Source organism: Balaenoptera physalus, assembly GCF_965194825.1.
Source record: "Balaenoptera physalus genome assembly, chromosome: X".
NCBI lineage: Eukaryota > Metazoa > Chordata > Mammalia > Artiodactyla > Balaenopteridae > Balaenoptera > Balaenoptera physalus.
In genome coordinates, this window is record NC_138903.1 from 7,085,435 (window position 1) to 7,108,961 (window position 23,527).

The following is a 23,527-nucleotide window of genomic DNA, read 5'->3' on the forward strand; positions in this document are numbered from 1 at the left end:
TCTGTGTATTTTTAGAGGGAGCTAATTTACGTCTCTCGCAGGAGACTGTCCAAACAAACCTCCCCACATCAGATCAATTATTAACCCCACAAAGGCGTGCTCTGTCTTGCGAAGCATTGCTTCACCACAGCAAAGTGTTTCCTGATTCCAGTCGATTTTGCATGGGTTACAGGTCTATGCCCAGCACACCCACTTAAAACGCTGGGGCACGACACCTGTGGCGGGGGCGGCGGTTAGGGGGAATGGCAGGTGGGTGGACAGTTGAGGACAGGAATATTACTGTCTACCCTTCTTTTTTTTATTATTTTTATTTTTTTGGCCGTGCCACGCAGCTTGTGGGATCTTAGTTCCCCAGCCAGGGATGGAACCCATGTCCCCTGCAGTGGAAGCGTGGAGTCCTAACCACTGGACCGCCGGGGAAGTCCCACTCTCTACCCTTCTTGCCTGAGCGGTGAGTCACAACACTAAAGATGGGCCCTTGCCCTATTATCTTGTCAGATACAGGAATCCTGGTGTCAAGACTGATGCAAGGACTTCCCTGGTGGTCCAGTGGTTAGGACTCCACGCTTCCACTACAGGACGTGCAGGTTCGATACCTGGTCGGGGAACTAAGATCCCACATGCTGTGCGACAAAAAAAAAAAAAAAAAAAAGACTGCTGCAAATGGGTGGATTTAGAAGGCACTTGATATGAATGCTAACCCCAGAGATGGGACAAAACTCCGGAGGCACATGGTTGGGATGCATCAAAACTAAGCTCGGGACTTTTCGTTCTTAGGGCTTTTTATATAGTTTGAGTAGATGTGACTATCCTTCCAGAAGTTCACGGATGGTAGACTTGCCTTCCTGTCTCGCAAGCATTTCCTCCAAAGGCACCTAGCACAAGTTTCAAAAATTTCCTCTCCAAAGACGCTTCCCTTTGGAACTTTCAGGTCACACTTGGAAAAGCAAATGACAGGCGGTTTGCATTTCCCTTCCCAGCGACAGTTTTAAAAAAAGAAGAAAGGTTACCAAATAATGAAAACCAGCATTATTTTGAAAAATCGGGTCTTGATCACGTCTCCCATCCGCCTCTCGTTCTCCGTGTAAACTCCTTGTCTTCCTTTTAGTAAAGAGGCCACTGTGAAGAGCAGAGGGGAACAGCACGTAATTTCATTATTTACGTTTCCCGCGTGCAAAGGAAGGGCAGTAAAGCAGATGGGAGCTCAGCAGCACAACCAGGAGCGCGTGAAGCCCAGCAAGACCCGGCCATGCTTTCCTCACCACCTCCACCTGGGACTTCTCGGAGACGCACGGGAATATAGAGTTTTTAAACGTTTACTATGAAATCACTTTAGATTTACACAAGATTTGCAAAGACAGTACCGAGAGTTCCCGACACCCAGCTGTCCCCAGACTTAACATCTTACACAACCACAGTCACATTGGTCACCATGAAGAAATCAACACTGGTACAGTGCTGTTAACTACACTCTGGGTTTTATCTGGATTTTACTAGTTTGGGAACCATATTTGTTTACGGTTTATATTTTTTACTATAAAAATAATGCATGCTCACTATTTTAAATTGTTGAAAGATTTGACATTTATCCTTGCAGACAAGTTGGAAAATATAAAAAAGTTTTAGGAAAGAATTGATAACCCAAAGTTCACCCAGAGACAACCGTTGTTAGCATCTTAGTGTATTTCTTTCCAGTCTTTTTTCTATAAGTCATTTTCATTTGTTTGATGTAATCAAATCACTATTTTTTAATGCAATTTTGTTAAAAAAACAAAAAGCTATATTTAATAGACTAGTTTTATGGGGGGAGGGGTGTTTTGTTTTTAATTTTTATTGCCGTATAGTTGATTTACAATGTTGTGTTAGTTTCAGGTGTACAGCACACTAGTTTTAAATGCAGATATGCAAAGAGAGATCCAAAGAGCTGCAGCGATTTTTCTCTCCCTAGTGGTAGAGCACTTCACTTGGGTTAAAGTTCTACAATCCACAGCTGATCCTCAAGTGACCTTTCTGTTAAGGTGTGTTTCTTTCCTCTCATTCTGCCCGTGAGGGACCCACAGGGCGGCATGAGGGGCCTGGAGACTTGCCCCAGGGCACGCTTCCTTGAGGATGGGATTGGGGGCTGGAATGCAGGTCCCCTGCCTTGGCCCGGAGGTCTGTCCAGTGCATTCCGCTGACTCACAAGATCCCTCTCACCCAGTTCTTCCTGATGCATTTGACTCACTTCCTGTGCTCTCCTTCCTGTTTACTGCCCAAGTGGGAGAAGACACAGGCCCAGACATCACGGGAGGGCCCAGGCTCCCAGGACGGCTCAGTCCACATCCGTCCCTTCCCCTCGGCTGCCCTTTCCTTTCCCGCTCCCGTCTCCCCTCCGCAGTTTTCCAAGGCCACTCGGGTCCTCCGGGGCACGCCAATGGCAGACTCAGGATGAGCCCAGACAGAAGTGAAAAGCCCCCTGGTCCCGGCTTTGAGCTGGCAGACGTTGGCCAAGAACTCGTACAGCCCATCAGTGAGTAGGCTCGCTCCCTCTCGTTTATTAAACCCCCTCACTTTCCCCAGCTGTATTCTGCTCCTCTCTGGAGGATGACAAACGAGGTCCGTGGTCCCAGACAATGATCAGAGCCCGTGGCCTGGGGCCGTAGCCGTGGCCTGGCCCCCAGAGAACTTCCCCGTGGTTTACCTGCAGTCACTGTCTTTCGGAACAGGATGGGGTTGGCCACTAGGACGAGCAGCAGAGGCAAGTACGTGGTGACGTAGTGGGGGATGGCATGCTCTAGACCCCTCTCACACCTGAGGGAGGAAAGCCGGGTCATTCTCGGGAAAAAACGGGGCTTTGCCTGAGATGCGCCGACTTATCTGGAAGTCGAGATAAGAGGACCAGATCGAAGAGGGAAAGACACAGATGGACTTCTGACTCTGCCCGAAGGAAACCTGACTCACGTCTCACGTCTGCGGACAAGCGATAAATCACAGAAGAAAAAGGAGGATCTGTCATGGTTCTGCTTGTCTCGTAAATCAGGGAGCCTTTAAAGTTCCCTGCTGGGAAAAGGTGAAGAGAGGAAAAGGCTCTCTGGGGTGGTGGATTCCCGCCCCCCAACTCCCCGCTGGGTCTCTCAAACAAGTGGGTCTCCCCCCACTTGTCTTTCAAGCAAGACAAAGGCATTCTATGAACCAGCACTTTCTACGTACGTGCTAAGCCTGGCTGACATCACGAATAAGATCCAAGCTCTGTCCTGGACCAACTCAAAATACCCAAGCCTCACGCTGCACAGGATATCTGTTCTCATGGTGACAGATAATCATTTCACTGGTTCTTTTCAGGGAGAAGGACCAGGATTTCTACTGATGGGTCTTGAGAATCATCCGTCGCCACAGGACACGGTGGAGTGCCACACACAGGTATGTTACCAAGGTCGGGGCTATCAGTTAACAAACACATAGTGTAGAGGAAAATGGCAAAGAGGAGGAGAGAATCCAAAGCAAAGGGGGTGTTGCCCAGGCCCGACCCCAGACGGAGTGGAAAAGCAGAGGAGGGAACAGCTCCTGTGGCCACGGAAGGTGGAACGAGAAAAATGCTAGTGTTCTCGTTTTCATATGTGTGAAGTGCTCACACCAGAGGGGAGAGTGGCTGAAAATGCATGAAAACAGGTAAGAAAAATGCAGTGCCCATCTTTGTTGCCTTAAGGATGACAATACCACCTGAGGATGGTGCCTTCTTTTTGTTTTTTTGTTTGTGTGTTTTGGTTTTTACCCTGAAAGCCGTATTTTATTGGAGTATGGTTGACTTACAATGTTGTGTTGCTACCTTCTTTTTAACAGAAGCTTTCCTCTTCAGCTGTGAAAGCTAAACTGTGGTCTGCAAGGGCTTGAGGGGAGAAAGGGAAACAAGAGGAGGAAGAGATAAGATTCGTATGCCCGTGCTGAACGTTAGGAACAAATGAGAGAGGGTGGGAGCCTGCAGAGCGCCAAGGGCTCTGGGTCGTCGTGGGCTCTGAGGATGGATATAAGGAAGGAGATGCTTCAGGGGGGCGGCCTCGTGGAGACCGCGGGGCACCTTGGCGCTCCTGAGTGCCCTGCAGCAATGGCTCCCTCACGCTCAGACGCAACGTCCCCAGGATCCCACAGGTGGAGGCCAGAGATAAAAACTCCCTTTCCAATTAAGCGCATCCCTCTGCAACAGCTGCTAACTCTGTATTTGTCCTTTTCGGGTTCCTGGGGAGAGTGGGCTGTTTGGAGGGATCTACACAGAGGCCTGGGAGTAGTCGCTGTCAACAAAGCAACACCAACGTGGAGACATCTGAGTGAGTGGCTACAAGAAATCGAAAAAGAAGGGGCAGAAACGGTCTACACCGCAGGTCAGCAAACTTTTTCTGTAAAGGAGCAGATAGTCAATATTTTAGCGTTCAGAACCCTCACAGCCTCTGTCAAAACTACTCAGCTCTAATGTGTAAAGCGGCCATAGACCATACATACACAAATGGGCACGGCTGTGTGCGAATAAAGCTTTATTTACAAAAGCAGGCAGAGGGCCAGATCTGTCCTGAGGGCTGTGCTGTGCTGATCCTGGGTGTACACCGTCCTGAAATCACAGACAAAGAGACAATGTCCAACCTCTGTTTTTCAGTTTTCCATGGAAAATTAGAGTGTATATCCTTGGAGGGACCTTGAGGCTTTACAAATGTTTGCACGGATGGGATTTTAAACTTGAAGAAATGCCTGAGACAATTTCAGAGGCCACATCGCCCAGCGTCTGTGTTCAGAACAGCACAGGATGGAGAGAGGTGAGAAAGTGCAGACAGCAGAGCCTTAAAATAAGCTCGTCAAGAGCGAGCGACACTTTGTGTCTTCCAGCCATCTCCGACTCATTCTTGGGATGTTCAACTCACCTGCTCACCCAGAGGAAGCCGGTTTGAAGAATGAAAAATAAACAGTTGGCAGGGGAAGGCTGCGTCCGTCTGGAGGGGGACAGGCCTGGAGCCTGGCACACAGGCTGGTACGCAGGAGCCGTGCCCCCAGCTCTGCATCCACACCGCGCACAGCACCGACCCACACGCACGGGACAGGCAGAGGCAGGGACGCTAACTCAAGGTGCCACCCACTGTGCTCTCAGCTGCACGGATCCAGGACGCTGGCCTGCCCGCGCGCTCGGGGTCAGTGCCCGGGCGTCTCCTGCAAGAGAGGCGGGGGGGGGGCGGGGTCCAGGCATCGGGGGAGCGGGCTTGCTGGGAGCCCTGGCTTACCTGGCCACGGAAGGGTAGTACAGCATGAATGCTCCCTCTACGCAGAGCAGTGCGGCCAGGCCCCAGGCCATCATGTGGTAGAGCAGGATGGTACTGGGGGAGGAAGGAGCAGGACGGTACCGGGGGAGGGAGGAGCAGGACGGTACCGGGGGAGGGAGGAGCAGGACGGTACCGGGGGAGGGAGGAGCAGGACGGTACCGGGGGAGGGAGGAGCAGGACGGTACCGGGGGAGGGAGGAGCAGGATGGTACCGGGGGAGGGAGGAGCAGAGGGGCGGCCACGCCTGAGGTCCAGCGCTGAGCAAGCCCCGAGCTCCGCGAGCGGCAGGAAGATGCACACAGAGCAGACCCTTGGCAAACAGCTGCCTGATTTTGCCTGTGAGGTTTTTATTTTTCCTCTGATTGAGGTGAAATTCATATAACATCAAACTCACCATTTTAACATGAGCAACTCAGCGGCATTTAGGACATTTTACAATGCCCTGGCAACCACTCATCTACCATCTGTCCTATGGATTTGCCTATTCTGGACATTTCATCTAAGGGGAATCATACACGACGTGGCCTTTTGCGTCTGGCTTCTTTCCCTCAACCTAAGACTTTCAAGATTGAGAGGAGGGGACTTCCCTGGTGGCACAGTGGTTAAGAATCCACCTGCCAATGCAGGGGACACGGGTTCGAGCCCTGGTCCGGGAAGATCCCACATGCCGTGGAGCAACTAAGCCTGTGCGCCACAACTACTGAGCCCGTGCACCACAACTACTGAGCCCGCGTGCCACAATTACTGAAGCCCGTGCGCCTAGAGCCCATGCTCCGCAACAAGAGAAGCCACCGCAATGAGAAGCCCACACACCACAACGAAGAGTAGCCCCTGCTCACTGCAACTAGAGAAAGCCCGCGTGCAGCAACGAAGACCCAACGCAGCCAAAAATAAATAAATAAAATAAATTTTTTAAAAACCACAAAAAACCCTCTGCCAGACGCCTGGCAGAGAGTGCAATCCCTGGCCCATCAGGACTTTAACCCTGCGGATCCGCCGTGGGGACAAAGGGCGTGGTCAGGGATGGGGTGAAGGGCGCCCTTCTACAAGGAGACAGGAGGGAAAAGAGATGGCCCAGAAGGGCATGCTTCAGGGAGGAGCCACGGCACAGCTGGCCCACTGGGCGGCCACGCGGACGCGGCTGCACCTTCGCCTCCCCTGGCGCTGCTGGTTCTGGAGCAGGCCTTCCCTGCCCGTCCGGCTTCGGGAGCGCGTGGGGGTCTGTCCTGCCCAGAAGTCACAGGCTTTGCAGGACACTTAGGACACTAAGGAGCAGCTTTGTGCAGGGGCTGGGCCGTGGCGGTGTGGCATCTGCGTTCCAGACGCCAAGCCTGGGCTGCAGGGAGCCGCTGGTGTCATCTCCTGGGTGGGAGGGCGAGGCCAGCTCGCGCTCCCCAAAGCCCGGCCCTCGGTTCCCCCCGCCGGCCCCAAATGCCCGCGAGGGGAGGAAGTCAGACCCGCCGCGGGACCCAGGAGGCGGCCGCGTCAATAACCAATACAGCCAGAAAGCCACACCCATGTGGCCGCGATGGATCGATCCGGAGCAGCCCCGGCTCAAGACCCTCGTCCCTTTTTGTGACGGCAAGCCAGCTTTCACGTGCAGGCACGCGAAGGTCCCCCCCAGACCCTCTTTGCTCTCACACTCTCCTTTTCTTAGGGCAAGCAGAGCTTCCCCCGGGATCTCAGGTGCCTGCCGGCATGGTTAAAACGTGCGTCTCCCGCACCTGGAGCCCAAGAGGCCGTTTACATGTTAACTTTCAATCTGCCTTAATGACATTTCTTAGGGAAAATTCTCCCGCGCCAAAGGAAACAGCTAAATGCTGGAAGGATCTAGAAGGGTATGTGGAGTTTAATCCAGCCATACCGGAGAAGTCTGGCCCCCTGCCTGGGAATTCCTCGGGACCCCTCTCCACCAGCTGCAGGCTCTTCATTGCCACCTACAGAACCCACTCCACCCTCGGCTCTGGAAACAAGCTGGCGATTCAGAGAGGGGCTCCGGAGGCTTCTGGACCCGCACGCTCAGCTCTGGCTCTAAACCACCCAGGGCCGGCCCCTCAGCGACCTCACCCTGGGAAGCGTGACTTCTGCTAGGCACGAGGGCGGGGCTGGGTCTCCGTGGCTACAGAGCACGCGTCTTATTTCTCTGCTGTGTGCCCGCTCCTGTTTGATGGGAGAGCCCACTTCACTCCCGGCGGTCCTCCTAGCCCTGGAACCCTGCCCTGGCTCTTGCCCTTGGGAGGCATCCGGACGTTCGGCATCCCTGGAGGGCGGCCTCCTGTTTGATGGGCGGGTCCCTGGAAGCCTGGCGTCCTCTAGCCCCTGCACATCGCAGACTTCTGCCTATCCTAACGCCAAGCTCCAAGATGAATTCCAAACACCCGCCGGGGTGTGAGGAGGGCTTCCTGATTGCCTGTCCTGGCTTCTGAGGGCTCTGTCTGTCCTCCGGGTCCAGAGAGCTGTCACACAGCCCTGTCCAACTCCAGTCCCTCACGGGTGGAGGTGCATTTCCTATGACAGCAGGAGACATACTCTTCTAGCTTCTGTTCAGTGCTCCAAGGTTCCTCTTATCTCCACAACTAACTGGTGGTCTGTGAGACCTCTAATTGTGTCATAGCTCCGATCCCTCCCAAACTGAGTGAGGGAACCATCACACTTGCACTCAGCGTCAGGGACAAGGTCTCCTCATGCTGCTCGCTGCCTACGCAAAGTCATTCTCCCTTTTTTCCTCAGTAACAGAACCTGGATGTCATGCAGAGCAGCAGCACGCTTGGATAACCAACTATATTTCCTACCTCCTCTTACAGCTAAGTGTGGCCAGAAAACTAAGTTCTGGCCAATAACATGAAAATGTTATTGTTGTGTAAAACTCCCATGGACAACAGGCCTGCTTAAAACAGCTCCCTGCTTAAAGGGATCTGGCTCAGGGGACAACAGGCCCCTTTTGCATTGCCCCCTACCTCCTTCCTGTTTTCTGGAATGCTGATGTGATGACTGGAGCTCCAGCAGCTATTCTGGGCCATGATACCTTGAGGATGGAAGTCACATAATAGAATGGTGGAGCAGAAAGAGAGAAGGAGCTTGGGTCCCTGATTTCCATCATAAGAGCCCTAGATTGCCCACCTCTGGCCTCTTTTAGCGTGAAAGAGAAATTCCTATCTTAAGTCACTACTGTTTTATGTATTTTATGTAGCCAAAACTAATTCTCACTGATACACCTGGTTGGCAGCCTTTAACCTTAACTATCTCCCCTACAGAATTTTCACAACCAAGTATACCTCGGTTTTGTACAGATGTGTAAGAGCTTGGGAACTAAGGCAAAAAGGTAGAAGAAAGAAACCCAAAAATGAAGCAAGTACTAAATTTCAGGCCAGAGAGACAAAGTGAATGATGATGTGATATACATAAGGAATACCAAGGATTTTAGAGTGGTGATTCACTAAGATTGCCCAGTGTAGTCTATAGCCTTAATATGGTCTTTATTTGGTTACTCACGTTGGTTTTAAAAGTGAATTTATTCAACCAGTGGTGCTGGGGCAACTGGATATCCACCTACAAAAGAATAAAGGCAGACCTATCCTCACCTCCACACAAAAATTAATTCAAAGATCTAAATAAAATTGTTCAAACTATAAAACTCTTAGAAGGATACAAAGGTATAAATCCTTGTGACCTCGGGTTAGGCAATGGTTTCTTAGATGACAGCAAAAGCACAAGAAATAAGAGAAAAAAACAGAAAAACTGGATTTCATCAAAATTAAAAACTTTTATGCTTCAAAAGATACCATCAAGTAAGTGAAAAGACAACCTGCTGAATGAGAGAAGATATTTGTAAATCATATATCTAATGAGGTACTCATATCCAGAATATATAAAGAACTCCTATAACTCAATAATAAAAAGACAAACAGCCCAATTAAAAACTGGAAAAAGGAAGTGAAGAGCTATTTCTCCAAAGAAAGTACACAAATGGCCAATAAGCACATGAGAAGATGCTAAACATCATTAGTCATCAGGGAACTCAAAACCACAATGAGATGCCACTTCACACACAGTAGGATGGCTAAAATCTTAAAAAACCAAACAAACACACAGAAAACAAGTGTTGTTATCAAGGATGCGGAGAAACTGGAACCATTAAACATTGCTGGTGCAAAGGTAAAATGGTACAGAGTCTTTGGAAAGCAGTTCAGCAGTGCCTTATAAGGTTATACAGAGTTACTATATGATCCAGGAATTCCACTCCAAGGTGTATACCCATAAGTATATGGCGAAAACATATGTCCACACAAACACCTGCGTACAAATATTCATTGCAGCATTATTCCTAACAGCCAAAACAATGGAAACAACCTAAAAGTCCAGTGACTGATAAACGGGTAAAATGCAGATAGCAAAACAATGGAATATTATTCAGCAACACACAGGAATGAAGTACTGATATGTGCCACAATATGGATAAACCTTGAAAATAACAGGCCAAGTTTAACCAGCCAGATACAAAACGCCACATATTGTATGATTCCATTTACAGGAACTGTCCAGAACAGGCAAATCCAGAGACAGACAGTAGATTTGAAGTTACCAGGAGCTGCGGGAGAGGGAAGAATGGGGAATGACTAGTAACCAGTACAGAGATTTGGGGGATGAATAACACGTCATAAAACCAAATAATGGTTATGGTTGCACAATTCTGTGAATATGCTCCCAAACAATGGATTTTATACATTTAAACAGATGAACTTTATAAAGCTATTTAAAAAGAAAAAAAGCAAACAAGGGCTCCATGCAAAGGGGACCTAATGGAAGTGGACCACGAACTTGGTCGGGGACACATCCTTCCTGGGCCTGGAGCCAGGAGACCAGGACACCCGCCGTGCCCTCCTGCTTCTCTTTGGCACGCAGGTTCTCTGTGTTTCTGTCTCCTCCATAACGTGCATATCCCAGCTCCAACCCCAGCTCCCAGTTACTGAGCGCCTGCTATGTGCCAGGCTCCATCCATAGCCATCCACGGGTACTATCACATTGACTGTTCCCAGGAACCTCCTGAGGTGGGTACTGTTTTACAGCCGAGAGAGCGGAAGTCCAGAGAGGTTCAGCAACTTGCCAACAGTCACACAGCTAGTGAGTGACGGGGCAGGAATTTGAACCCACCAGGACCAAGGCACTAACCCTTCCTGGGTTCCTCCCAGGCAGCCCCTGGCAGCTCCAGAACTCTTGGGCTCCGCCTTTAGCGTACTGTATCAATACATACATCTAAGAACTTTTTTCCTAGACCTTTAGATACCATCCGAATTTTTTATTTTCATGCCAATTCTTTTTTTTTTTTTTTAAGTCTTTGTCCTGTGCCAAATATTTAATTTATTGAAATACTGCTTTCAGGGTTTTAAAATCCTCAGTTTTTTTCTTGGTAGGGGGCACACGGAGAAATCCTCGATATTTCGATTGTGCCTTCAGCCTTTTATAAAAATGAGCTGGCACAGATGTTTCTCGGTGGAGGGGTCAGCTGAAAGGTTCTGATCAGCTGGGTCTGCCGTACAGAGATGGAGCGCTCAGCGGTGTCTCCAACCTTCCCTCAGGCAACAAACTAGGGCAGAAGCCAGAGGGCTTACTCTGAATACCTCAGTCCCGCCGATCTCCGGATCACCAGGTAGGCATCGACCGCATAGCAAAACAGCCACCAGAAGCAGGCGCTGTACAGCAGCTGGATCCACATCTGTAATCGGGAAGAGCCAGCATCAAAGCTGCTGCACGTGGGTTCCAGACTGCCCCGTCCGTGAAATGAGCTGGCAGACGCCCACATCCTCTGACGTCACGGGGCAGCACATGAAAGCCCTCCGGAGAGGCTTGGAAACCCAGGCTAGGATGTGGCCTGGGACGGGCATGTGCCTTGGTGCCCTGTCTGCTCAGCTGCACCGGGTCCAGCGAGCCCTGCCTTGTGCTACACTTGTAGTCAGGGAGATAAAGGGCTCAGGTGTGCAGCTTGGGTTGGCATGAAGGTCTCTGAATGAGAAGCCCTTTTGCTGAGGACCAAGGAGGACGGGCAGGAAGGACCTTCCCAGTAGAAGGAAGGGGGGGGCTCTGTACGTTAGAAGCAGCACGAGATCTATATACTAAGACGGAGGCTCCATCGGGATGCAGCCAGGAAGCAACAGAGGGGAGGAAGGGAGAGATGATGACAGTTCTGGCACAGATGGCGGGGTCAACAGGGCATCAGTGTCCTTTGAGGTCATTCACTGGAGTGTTAACTTGGCGGACAGAGCAATACGGATGAACAAATTGCTATATTTAAATATATATTTTGTTAAGTAAATACATCCATTAAAGCGATAACATTTTTTTTCTTTTTTTTGCCAGCTGGTTTTGATTGTGGCTGGATCTAAGGTAAGGATTGAATGTGTGTTTAAGGGTGGGGATGGGGAACATACTAGCACAGTGGTTCTAAAACTGGAGTGTGGGTCAGAGGCCCCTGGAGGGTTTGTTAAATCACAGACGGCCCGCACCCCAGGGTCCCTGGTCAGTTGGGTGAGGGCTCTGAGCACGTGCATTTCTAAAAGTTACGGTGGGCTGGCGGGAGGGATGGGACCACACTTTGAGGACACAGCGTAAGGAAGCGGGGCAAAGGGGGGGGAAGGGGGAGGCCAGGGAAGGTACACTTACCGCACTCCCCATGCAAAAGGCGGCGGGCCACACGTCTGTCCCGTTCACGGCTGAGATGCCGTCCACGAAACTCGGGAACCCTAACCACACCGTAGACCGGACTGTGATACCTAAGGGAGAATCAGGTGATGCTTTGTATCTGCTCCTAATGCAAATCTAAAGGTGACTTGTTGACTCCGTAAAAATGATGGATGGACGGATGGATGGATGGATGGACAGATAGGCAGACAGACAGACAGATAGGAAGGGAAAGAGAAAGATGTGAGGGAGACAGGGAGGAAAGAAACACACGCTGGTGTGTGCAGAGAGACAGAGAAAAAAATAAGACTCAGAAAATAATTATTATGGTAGTGGAGCAATCCCAGGCACTTTGATTTCGACTTCAACCACCGTTAGCCACAGTGCTGTTCCTAATGCTGTCTGTTTGTTTATTTGGCGCCCAGGAGTGATTACGTGAATAACAATCTATATTTCTTGGCTATATTTTTAATGTCCAAGTTAACTAGCCCACACATAAAAAAGAATGATTGAAAAAGCACATCCTGACGTTTAAAAAGATAGTTCTTTCATTCTTTAAAAAAAATACTTTTAAGATTTTCACAAATTAGCTCTTGATAATCTACTTTTGACATTTATTATTTGTGAGTTTTCCTTGCTATCTGACCCAAATATCTAATTCTCCTCAACACAGTATACACACCTAAGGCATACGTTAGGGTTCTTTGTTAGGTAAGTCAATAGATAGCCTTTGTTTAAGCATTCACTATGCAACACACTGGTCAAGGGGACCTGTGAGCAGTACAGGGTTACACTCTAGTGTAGTGTGTGTATTTCACACACAAAAATATACACCGTATCACATGCTACCAAATATATACTGTGTCATATACCGCTAAAGGGAGACTATGAATACTAAAAGCCTAAGATACAGCTTCTCATTCTTAAGCACAGATAACAAAAATAATGCTTTGCTTCCGTATAGTGCTTTGTCGTTTTCAGTACAGAGCTCTGCTTTGAGCTCGAGAAACACTTTTTTTTTTTTGTATCTATATGAGGTGATGGATATTTACTAAACCTGTTGTGGTAATCATTTCATGATAAATGTTAAGTTATTATGCTGTACACCTTAAACTTATACAGTGCTATATGTCAATTATATCTCAGTAAAACTGGGGAGGGAGTTCCCTGGTGGTCTAGTGGTTAGGATTCTGTGCTTTCACTGCCGTGGCCCGGGTTCAATCCCTGGTCAGGGAACTGAGATCCCGCAAGCTGCACGGTGTGGCCAAAAAAAAAAAAAAAAGATATTTAAAAAAAAAACTGGGGGAAAAAAACCACCCCATGAGATAGGCATCTGTATTTCTTATTTTTCAGTGAGGAGGTCTGGTCACCAAGCCTTCCCCTGATTCCTGCTTCGGCTCATTTGCCTGCAATGTCATGCACCTTCCTTCTAAAGGCCAAAGGATATACGAATATTATTTTGCTGACCCTCAAAAGATGTTTGGGTGCAGCTCTATTTTCAGATATTCAAGTTACAGAAACTAGATTATTATTAAGATGCTTTTCCAAAATGCTTTAGCAGAATCAGGAAGAAAACCAATTTTTTATTTAATTGTCTTGCACCGAATTGATTTTATCCCTATAGCTTCCTGTGTTACTCCTCGAGTCTAAGAAAGTGACTAGAGGTTCCATAGCATTTATCTGAAGCCAGGATTCTTGAGTGTCTCCAATCACACAACCAGGAACAGGAGAACCAGGGCCTGGGACACACAGCCACCTGTGCCCAGATAAGCACTCAAGGTGCCCCAGAAGCTGCTGCCACCCCCTCACAGCAGAGCAGTGGAAGGCACTTCAAATACCACCAACAGCCTTTCCTTCAAGAGCAAACATGACTGAAAAACACAATTCCAAAATGCCAGCACCTGTCACCCGACTGCAAAACATGGACAGTATTTGGATCCTGATTCGAACAAACCAATTGTAAAATAGCATTTATGAGACACCTGAACATACACCAGTGATATTAAGGAACTGGTTTTCATTATTTTGGGGTGATAATGATATCTGTGTTATATATTAATGTTTTTTAAAAATTCTTATTTTCTACAGCTATATATTGAGATTTGTGTGGGTGAAATGGTATAAATTCTGGAATCTGCTTCAAATTAATCCAGTGGAGAGTGGGATACGGGGATGGGGTATAGATGAAGCTAGGTGATGGGTACAGGGAGTTCATTATACAATCTCTCTACATTTGCATATGTTAAAAATTTTCCAAAATAAAAAAGTTAAAATGCTTGGCAATATCTAGCACAGAGGTTTGTAAAATGTGCCATGCTAGAGTTGAAAGCAGCGGTCAGCAAAGTTTCTGTAAAGGGCCAGAGAGAAGATATCTCAGGCTCTATGGGCCTTAGTTTCTCTGTTCAGCACTCACTTCTGCCCTTGTAGGGCCAAGATGCCCCCAAACAGTGCACAAGTGCAGGGCATGGCTGTATCCCCGTAAGACTCCACTTACGGACGCTGACGTTTGCATTTCATGGAATATTTACATGTCAGAAATAGTCTTCTTCTTTAGATTTTTCTAAAAACAGTTTAAAATGTAAAAACTTTCTTAGTTCATGGGCCATAGATAAGAGGCAGCAGGCAGGATTTGGCCTAGAGGCTGCAAGTTTGCCCACCTGTGGTATAAAACCCAAACTTAAATAGATAGATAAATAAACAAGTAAGTAAATAAAATTGTAATATATATATATATATGGGTTTCTTCCTGATTCTGCTAAATCATTTTGGAAACGATTCTCTGTGTGTGTGTGTGCACGCGCACGAAATATTAACCGTTATTCTCTCACTAGTGGTACAATTAGGGATGCATTGTATTTTCTGGGTTTTCCTTCACAGCACCGTCTAAAGTTTCCCTAGTAAGTGCAGTAACAAATACATCAAACTGTTTAAAAAGAACAACGGTCCCCCGAAGGAACTTTTACCGACCATCTTGCATCGCAGAGTCCCCTGGCCGTCCAGTCCGGTCCCCGGGGAGCCGCCTCCGGCTCGGCCCTCCCACCCGTGGGCCGGGCGTCCTTACCCGCGCGGCGAACGGGTCCCAGGTGGGGGGGGGGGGTGGCGCGCGCTCATCCTCGCCCCCGGCCGGGAGCGACCTGCGGGCCGCGCGGACGGGTCCCCACCCGCGGGCGCGCCCTCACCCAGGCAGCCGAGCAGGTCGCAGGCGGCGGCGGCGCGCAGGATGCGGGCGGAGGCCGGGGCGCGGGCCGCGGCCGGCGGGGAGGCCGAGGGGAGCCCGGGGCCCGCGGGCCGGCGCCCGGGCAGCAGCCGCAGGAGGCCGAGCGCCAGGTGCAGCGCGCCGCTGCCCAGGCACAGCGCGTGGAAGGCCCGCGGCTGGAAGCTCAGCATCAGCTGCGTGGCGGCGTCCCGCGTGGCGCAGCAGAAGGTCCCCAGGCGCGGGGAGGCCATGGTCCGTGCTGGGGGTGCGGCTCGGGTCTGCCGGGACCCCGCCGGCCCGCCCGGGTCATGTGCTGGGCCGGCCCTTGGCGGGGTGCGGGGGGGGGGGCGCGTCATGTGCCCCGGGCCTCTGCGCAGCCCCCGCCCGATCCCCCGCGCTGGCGGTCAAGGCGCCAGGCTCGCTGAGGGCCTCGCGCCTCTGCAGACGCCACGAGGCCTCACGAGGGTGATGCTTGGTCGGGGGGTGGAGGGGGGGGCGGGGGGTGGAGGGGGGGGCGGAGGTGGAGGGGGAAGGAGCGCGCCGGGGCGGGGGAAGGAGCGCGCCGGGGCGGGGAAGTCAGCTCTCTCCCGGTTCACCAAGGCCTTCCCAGGGGGAGGCGTGGGGCGTTGTTAATTCTCCAGAATCCAGAACCCCCCCCCACCGCCCCCCACCCCCGACACCGCCGTCTCTTCTTAACTCATCTTATAAGAAAGCACGCCTCGTGCCAGATCTGCCCTGTGTGGGACTCTGACGTCCCTAGTTTTGATCCCTTACAGGGTCATAAACTGTGACTGCAGCGATTGGCATTAAAATACTGCTTTTTTTTTACGGCCGCTCTCCCGTACGGAAACGACCCCCCAGAGCTAGGGTTTTCCCTGAAAATCAACAAATCTTGAAGAAAGGGGAAACTGCTTTGCCCAGCTCCACACACACACACACACACACGCATTGTGCACCTTTCAGGGCTGTTCCATTTTTACTCAACAATGTAGGGTTACGTTTTTCACATTGTAAATTCGCTTTTGAGAGTAGCTCTGTTTGGGAAAATAATGTTCAAGTTTATTAAGATTTTCTTAACTTCTTTAATTTCTAGATGAATTTCAGTATACATTGACAATCATGCTTTATTCTCTATGTATAAAAGTTTCAAAATGATATTAGTACTAATGATAATATACTGAGTGGATATTTTCTTAAAAACCCTTCAAGGTTGAAAATAAAAGAGCCCCCTCTAGATTCTGGCTTTACTAACCAAAGCTTTATTTTTTAAAAAAAGAACCCCCCCCCCCCCAACAGCTCCATCATATTTATTAACAGCAAACCTAATAGGCCTATTTGCAGCCAGGAGCAGACACCCTTTGACCTCTCCCTGCAGTAAATGGGGCCCCCTCTAGAATTTTCCCAACCAACCAGAGGTAAGGCGTCCCTGTTGTTTTCCTCTGTCTTCTCCCACCCCGTCTTCTCATCTACATCTCCACCACCAGCTTTGCAGTTTTAAGTAAGACAAAGTTTGGGCTCAGCTCCTCTGCCTTCTTCCTGGAAAACCACAGGGCGGGGCTTCTGTCGGGACCCATGACAGGCAGTCGGGCGCTGCACTGCCAGATGGAAGCAGAGCATTTAACCAAGAGCTGCAAGTGCCACTACTTCAAAAAGATCTGACCCGGTGCGTCTGTAAGCAGGGGCAGCTGCTTTGACAGAAGTCCGGAACAGACCGACATTGTCAAAACCTTAACCGCTCTTGGATATTACACACTTGCTTGTAAAAACAGTAGGAAACATCATAGGACTACTCCCCAAACGCTGGTCTGCCGCTCCTTCAGAAAGCATAAATCTCAGTATCTGCTTTGAACAGTTGATCTTCTACTTCCTTGGCTCTTGGGAAGCAGAAGTTGCTTCTGGAAGTTTGTGTGTGGAATGTGCTCTAAAAGATAAAAATGAAGGAGAGTCTGTTCGTTTGCTCTAATGCCAAAGGTTCCGGTAGCCAATCTATGCAAAAGCATCTCTGCGTTTCAATCTCTGTTGCATGCCCAAGCTGCACGTACCCCACCTCTCTGCTTCCCATGTGCACACCTGCCGGCTCTGGAGGACTCAGGTGCCCAGTGTCCTCCAGAATGGACAAAACTGCTCAAGGTTGCCTACAAAGCTTTAAGAGGATAAAAAGTGTTGCCGTGGCTTATATCTCGGGATTCAACTCCTTTTCTGCCCCCTGGGGAGTTCAGTAGTTCTGCAAATATTCCACAGGATGGATGGGTTTCGAACCCAGGCTTAGAAACCAAAGACCCTCCTGACTTGTGGTTTTTGTTGGCAATTGACCTCACCTGGCAAGACCTGAGAGTCTCGGCTTCTGAAGGAATCTTGTCCTTCCCTCTGAAGAAACAACAGAAATGGATGGATTGAGAAGTAGTGCCTAAGTACAGCTTCAGCTCTGCAGCAGTCAGATAACGAGTCTGTCAGCTACGCCGTGTCAGCCTGGGAAGAGATGAGACCGAGCAAGCCCTGGAAAGGAGAGGGTGGGATTTGTGTCCTGAGAGGAAAAGGGAAACTAAACTAACATGAATATCATCGCTACCCCGACCGCCTTCCGTGAGCTGGCAGCGTTAAGAACTTAAAGTCTTGCTTAACTCGTACCCCCCATCCTTGTGGCTCATCTTTTTATCTCTAGGTTCTGTACAAAGCACCAGAAGAGGTGAGGAAACCTATCCAAGGTCACGGAGGTGGTAGAGCTGACGCTCAAATCCAAGCAGCTTATGCCATAAACTCCAGAGGGGAACTGGAGATTCATTTCCCCGTGAACATGAATGTCTACGAACCGGTCAGACCAACGAAAGCACTTTCTCCACTCACCATCTTGAAGCAACAAGAAGTCCACTTTTGAGAAGTTGGAAGCAGGTCGCAGATGGCTGAATTTGATGCCATCAGAATGTGACTGCACTTTCAAGGAAGTTGGGGGGGGCAGTGAATAGGATGGACACACACATATAATGTGTTACCTGTTTCAAACTTTGTTTCAATTTTATGTTCCTTTTTGTGGCACAGTATACTAATATAGTAAAGTGAGATGAAATTATTTCTGGGCAGGCTATTTGCTCTGGAGTCCTGATGCACATGAGACTGTCAGATCTCAGGTATCTAGTAAAAGACTAAATCTGCTCATTAACCACAGACTTTGGCTAATTTTGAAATGACTGCTTCGCTGCTACTCAAGCAGCTGTGAGCAGGCAATAGGAAATCCACACGAACCTCAAGAGCTTGGCTTGTGGCGAGAACTCCCGCGTGTCTGCAGATGACGCAGCCTTACGTGCAGCTGGCCACACACACAGCAGAAACATTTGTCTGATACACACAGCAGAACAACAGCTCAATCTCAGAGGGACTGAAAGGCACTCCCAGAGAAAGTGTGGGTCAGTCAGTCCCCTGAGGGAGCCCGTGGTTTAAATGTGATGGCTCTTCCCCCCAAGTCTTTGGGTCTCACTGTGTTGCCTTTAGTTGGACAGCTAGAGTAAACCGTGTGCACAACCCCAGTCTCTCAAACTCATCACAGCCCTTTAGTCTATCACAGGGGTCAGAAAACTTATTCTTCAGAGGCCAAATAGTAAGTATTTTAGCCTTTGCAAGCCGCATGCTCTCTGTGGCAGTTACCCAACCCTGCCGTGGGACCCCCAGACTAGCCATCGGCAGAAGGTAAATCGATGCGTGTGGCGCTGTACCAAGAAAGCTTTATTTACAAAAGCAGACAGCCGGCCCTCGGGCTATAATTTGTCCACCGCTGGTCTTTTCTGTCAAACTAAGCAAACCAAAATAATAGTAAACTAAGAAATATGTATGGGCTTTTTTTTTTGGCCACATGATGCGGCTTGTGGGATCTTAGTTCCCTGACCAGGGATCGAACCCAGGCCCTCGGCAGTAACAGCCCAGAGCACCAACCACTGGACCGCCAGGGAATTCCCTGTGTGGGCTTTTGTAAGGTGTGGTTACTAGATTTTTCAAGAGTATTTGATTCTGCTTTAGAAAATAAGAGAAACTCTGCGAAGAAACAAGTAGCTCATGAAACACATGAGACCAAGAAGTCTCCGAACATTAGTGAGCTTTTCAATTGGCCATCACTGGTGACACCTATCCTGGCCACCCTTTCTCTCAGTGCTTTAAATTGTCTTAATGTTGTGATTGCAGCATCTTAATCTGGTCTCAGGGATAGCCTAGCCAGTTATGAACTTGGTGGCTACCATTGAATCAAAGTGATTTCCCACAGAACACTTTTGAATCATAATGATGTTAAAAGAGTCAGGAAAAGGAAAATTTTCCCTGTAACTTTGTAGTGAGAAACCTGGCAGTCACTACCTTACCCTAGAGGTCAAGGTGAGTGTCACCAGTGACAAGCATGTGGATGTCAAGTACCCCCTGACGGGATGCAGTGAGGGTGCTGCATCACTTCTGCGTGTTCCTCCTGAAATCCACAACCCAGTCTGGTCGTGAGAAGAATGTCAGACAAGGCCACACTGGGGGACATTCTATGAAATACGTGATCAGACCCGCTTAAAATTGTCCATGCCACGGAAAACAGGGAGAGGTGGAGAAACAGGCCAGAGGAGGCTAAGGAGACGTGACAACTAAGTGCAGCAAGGGATCCTGGGACATCAGCGCACAAACGGGAAATCCAAATAAAGTCAGAAGTTTAGTTACTAGTAAGGTAATGATGTTAATTTCTTAGTCTAGACAGAAGAACCATAGTTATGAACGCTGTATTCAGGGAAATCAGGTAAAGGGTATGCCAGCTTTTTGTGTATTATCTTTGCAACTTTTCTGTAAACCTAAAATTATTATTATTATTTTTTCTGGCCTTGCCTCGCGGCATGCGGGATCTTAGCTCCCGGACCAGGGATTGAACCCTCTCCCCTTGCGGTGGAAGCGCAGAATCTTAACCACTGGACAGCCAGGGAAGTCCCAACCTAAAATTATTCTAAAATTTTAAAAATTTTATCATTTTAAAAGCCAATCACGGCCTATCTCACCTTCTGAGATGCTCCACACGCTGTCTGTGGAGTGTATTTCTCTCTAAATCAATCCAATTCTTACCTATCAAAAAAATAAATAAAAATAAAATAAAGAAATAAAATAAAAGCCCATCACACGATGGTGCCTGCAGGCCTCCTACAAGTCTAACGATGCAAAGGTAAAGAATTATCATAAATCAATTAAATTTTTAGAAACTTGCTCTGTGTGCCCGGAAGAAATCTCTACATTGTAGTAAAAATTCTACCACTTTTCTTCGGAAAGCCTGCCTCCGTTACTTCCTGTTATTTCTACTGCTAGTCAAATACTTCTACATTCCTTGAAGTTCAGTCAAATAGATTCAATTGAAACAAATATTTTGGCCAGCAGCCAGTGAAGGAATTTCCAGCATCCGAATCAGTAGCCCTCCAACACCAAAGCAGCAGCGGCTTCCGTTTTCAGGGCCCCTCCTTCCCCCGCAGCCCCCGAATTGTTTCAGCTCTGAGGATGCACAGATGGCCGGTCCCTTTCTCCTCGTGTGTACGGTTGAGGTTGTGCTGGGAGGGAGAGGCGGAACGGGCTGAACGTTATCGAGCTCCCACAGCGTCCGGACTCTCCTGGCTGTCGTTTAATTCCGTGCTCCTCACGGTGTGCTCTCGACAACTGGCGCAGCGTCACCCGCGGACTTTGTTAGAAATTCAAGTCCATCGTGCCTTCTCTGAGAACCTCTTATAAGTACCTCTGTTGTTTTTTTCCCCTCAAACTGTGGCGCTTGAAGCTAGAAAGGCATTCATTCCATAATCACTCAAATGATATCATCGTGAAGAAGCAGAAAGTTCATCCTGCATTTGGGAAAATCAGTTCGTTCAAGGACCTCTCACTGAAATCTCACGTGTGTAGAATCTTTTTCTTTTTTTCCTTTTTGGCTGCTCCGCACGGCATGTGGGACGTTAGTTCCCCGACCAGGGATTGAACCGGGGCCCCCAGCACTGGAAGCGCAGAGTCTCAATCACTGGACCTCCAGGGAAGTCCCTAGAATCATTTTTTTTGCTGCTTGGAAATTGCTTGGGCTGGTTTTCACTAGAACCCAGGTGTCGCATTTTTATGCTGCGATTTCGTTGGCACCGCTATCCCCAAGTTACAAGCAGGCTGGGTCCCAGAAGGCGTTCAAGATTTGAAAAAGATGTTCCCCAAATATAATTCTCCAGATGAAGGTAAGGCTGCCAGGCTGGCCTCACGACTCCTGTTCTCTCGGGAGCCCCGAGCCCGGCCCCCCGGAGCAGAGCTTTGATCTCTGGCCCCTGACCTCAGCCGAGGGTCACTCAGGGGTGGGTGGTGGACATGGCCCAGGCAGGGGGCTGCTTTTTATTCTGCCCTTCGTCCCCTCACCCCTCCCTCAAGTCTCCCTAACTTTGAATGTTGAAACAGAGGTTGAGCTCTTGGTCTCTCTGAAAGCCCTGGGCTTTTCTTCGTAAAGCAGAGGACCCCACCGGAGACCTTGGGGAGAGAGAACTAATCCTAGACCCAGCATGCCTAGGACAGCCACTGAGAACTTGGGTCCCCGATTAGAACTCAAGAAGGCAGTGACAGCAGATGACTCACACCCCCTCTACTCATTCCCCAGGGAAAAGTGTTCTGTCTCTGGCAAAGAAGTCACCACCATTCAGAATCTTTCCTGGGATCACAGGGAATGGGACACCATTAACCTGAGCAGTAAACCTGGATTAGGCCTGAGTTTGTGGTTTTAAGCCACTGAATTTCAGAATGGTTTGCTATGAAGAGACGTCATTTTCTTTTTCTTCTTCTTATTTTTTTAAATTAATTTTTATTGGAGTACAGTTGATTTACAATGTTGTGTTAGTTTCTGCTGTACAGCAAAGTGAATCAGATATACATCTACATATATCCATTCTTTTTCAGATTCTTTTCCCACATAGGTTATTAAAGAGTATTGAGTAGAGTTCCCTGTGCTATGCAGTAGGTCCTTATTATCTATTTTAGTGTGTGTATGTCAATCCCAATCTCCCAATTTATCCCTCACCCCCTCTTCTCCCCTGGTAACCATAAGCTTGTTCTCTACATCTGTGACTCTACTTCTGTTTTGTAAATAAGTTCATTTGTATCATATTTTAGATTCCACATTTAAGTGATATCATATGGTATTTGTCTTTGTCTGACTAACTTCATTCAGTATGACAATCTCTAGGTCCACTGAAGTGACATTTTCAAGTGTACCTGGGGAGTCAACCCAGCGCTCAGCCCGCTTGCTGTGATGCTGTCTCGGCCCCTCTGCTCCCGTGGGCCCAGAGAGCCCAAAAGCAATCAGTGCTATTCCATGCAATACAACCTGAGAAAGAGATGCCAGTGTCTCTTTTGTAGGTATCCCAAATCTTTTTTTTTTTTTAATTGCAATATAGTTGATTTACAATATTGTGGTAATTTCACGTGTACAGCCAAGTGATTCAGATATATATATATATATTTCAGATTATTTTCCATTATAGGTTATTACAAGATATTGAATATAGTTTCCTGTGCTATACACTAGGTCCCTGTTGTTTATCTGTTTTATGTATAGTTGTTTATAGCTGTTAATCCCAAACTCCTACTTTATCCCTCCTACCCTCCCTTTCCCCTCTGGTAACCATAGTTTTCTATGTCTGTGAGACTGTTTCTGTTTTGTATATAGATTCATTTGTATTATTTTTTAGATTCCACATGTAAGTGATATTGTATGATATTTGTCTTTCTTTGTCTGACTTACTTCATTTAGTATGATAATCTCTAGGTCCATCCATGTTGCTGCAAACGGCATTACTTCATTCTTTTTTATGGCTGAGTAGTATTCCATTGTTATATATATATATATATATATATATATATATATATATATATATATATATATATATGCCACATCTTCTTTATCCATTCGTCTGTTGATGGACACTTAGGTTGCTTCCATGTCTTGGCTATTGTAAATAGTGCTCCTATGAACAATGAGGCACATGTATCTTTTCAAATTAGTGTTTTTGGGTTTTTTGGATATATACCCAGGAGTGGGATTGCTGGATCATATGGTAACTCTATTTGTAGTTTTCTGAGCTGTTTTCCACAGTGACTGAACCAATTTACATTCCTACCAACAGTGTACAAGGGTTCCCTTTTCTCCACACCCTCTCCAGCATTTATAGTTTGTAGACTTTTTGATGCTGGCCATTCTGACTGGTGTGAGGTGATACCTCATTGTGGTTTTGATTTGCATTTCTCTAATAATCAGCGATGTTGAGCAACTTTTCATGTTCCTGTTGGTCATCTGTATGTCTTCTTTGAACAAATGTCTATTTAGGTCTTCTGCCCGTAGGTATCCCAAATCTTTTTTTTTTAAATAT

General features: G+C 48.3%; 1 protein-coding gene and 1 long non-coding RNA gene across 3 annotated transcripts in view; one reads left to right on the forward strand and one right to left on the reverse strand.

Moving 5' to 3' along the window:
• LOC309652450 (G-protein coupled receptor 143-like) overlaps window positions 1-23,527 on the reverse strand; it is a gene marked incomplete at both ends in the record, with an annotated part of 40,005 nt that overhangs the window by 9,166 nt on the left and 7,312 nt on the right. The window contains 6 exons of one of the 2 annotated variants that reach the window (XM_082446254.1): window positions 1,011-1,119; window positions 2,681-2,790; window positions 5,241-5,333; window positions 10,897-10,991; window positions 11,936-12,045; window positions 15,133-15,615. In XM_082446254.1, the coding sequence (XP_082302380.1) occupies window positions 1,011-1,119; window positions 2,681-2,790; window positions 5,241-5,333; window positions 10,897-10,991; window positions 11,936-12,045; window positions 15,133-15,505 (890 nt within the window). Of the gene's footprint in view, window positions 1-1,010; window positions 1,120-2,680; window positions 2,791-5,240; window positions 5,334-10,896; window positions 10,992-11,935; window positions 12,046-15,132; window positions 15,616-23,527 lie in introns of those variants that run through there. The other variant, XM_082446253.1, reaches the window with a different exon arrangement.
• LOC309652473 overlaps window positions 1-23,527 on the forward strand; it is a 29,314-nt gene that overhangs the window by 1,753 nt on the left and 4,034 nt on the right. The window contains exons 3-5 of the long non-coding RNA XR_014258735.1: window positions 1,109-2,018; window positions 3,322-3,399; window positions 11,633-11,659. This is a non-coding gene — a long non-coding RNA (uncharacterized lncRNA). The remainder of the gene's footprint in view (window positions 1-1,108; window positions 2,019-3,321; window positions 3,400-11,632; window positions 11,660-23,527) is intronic.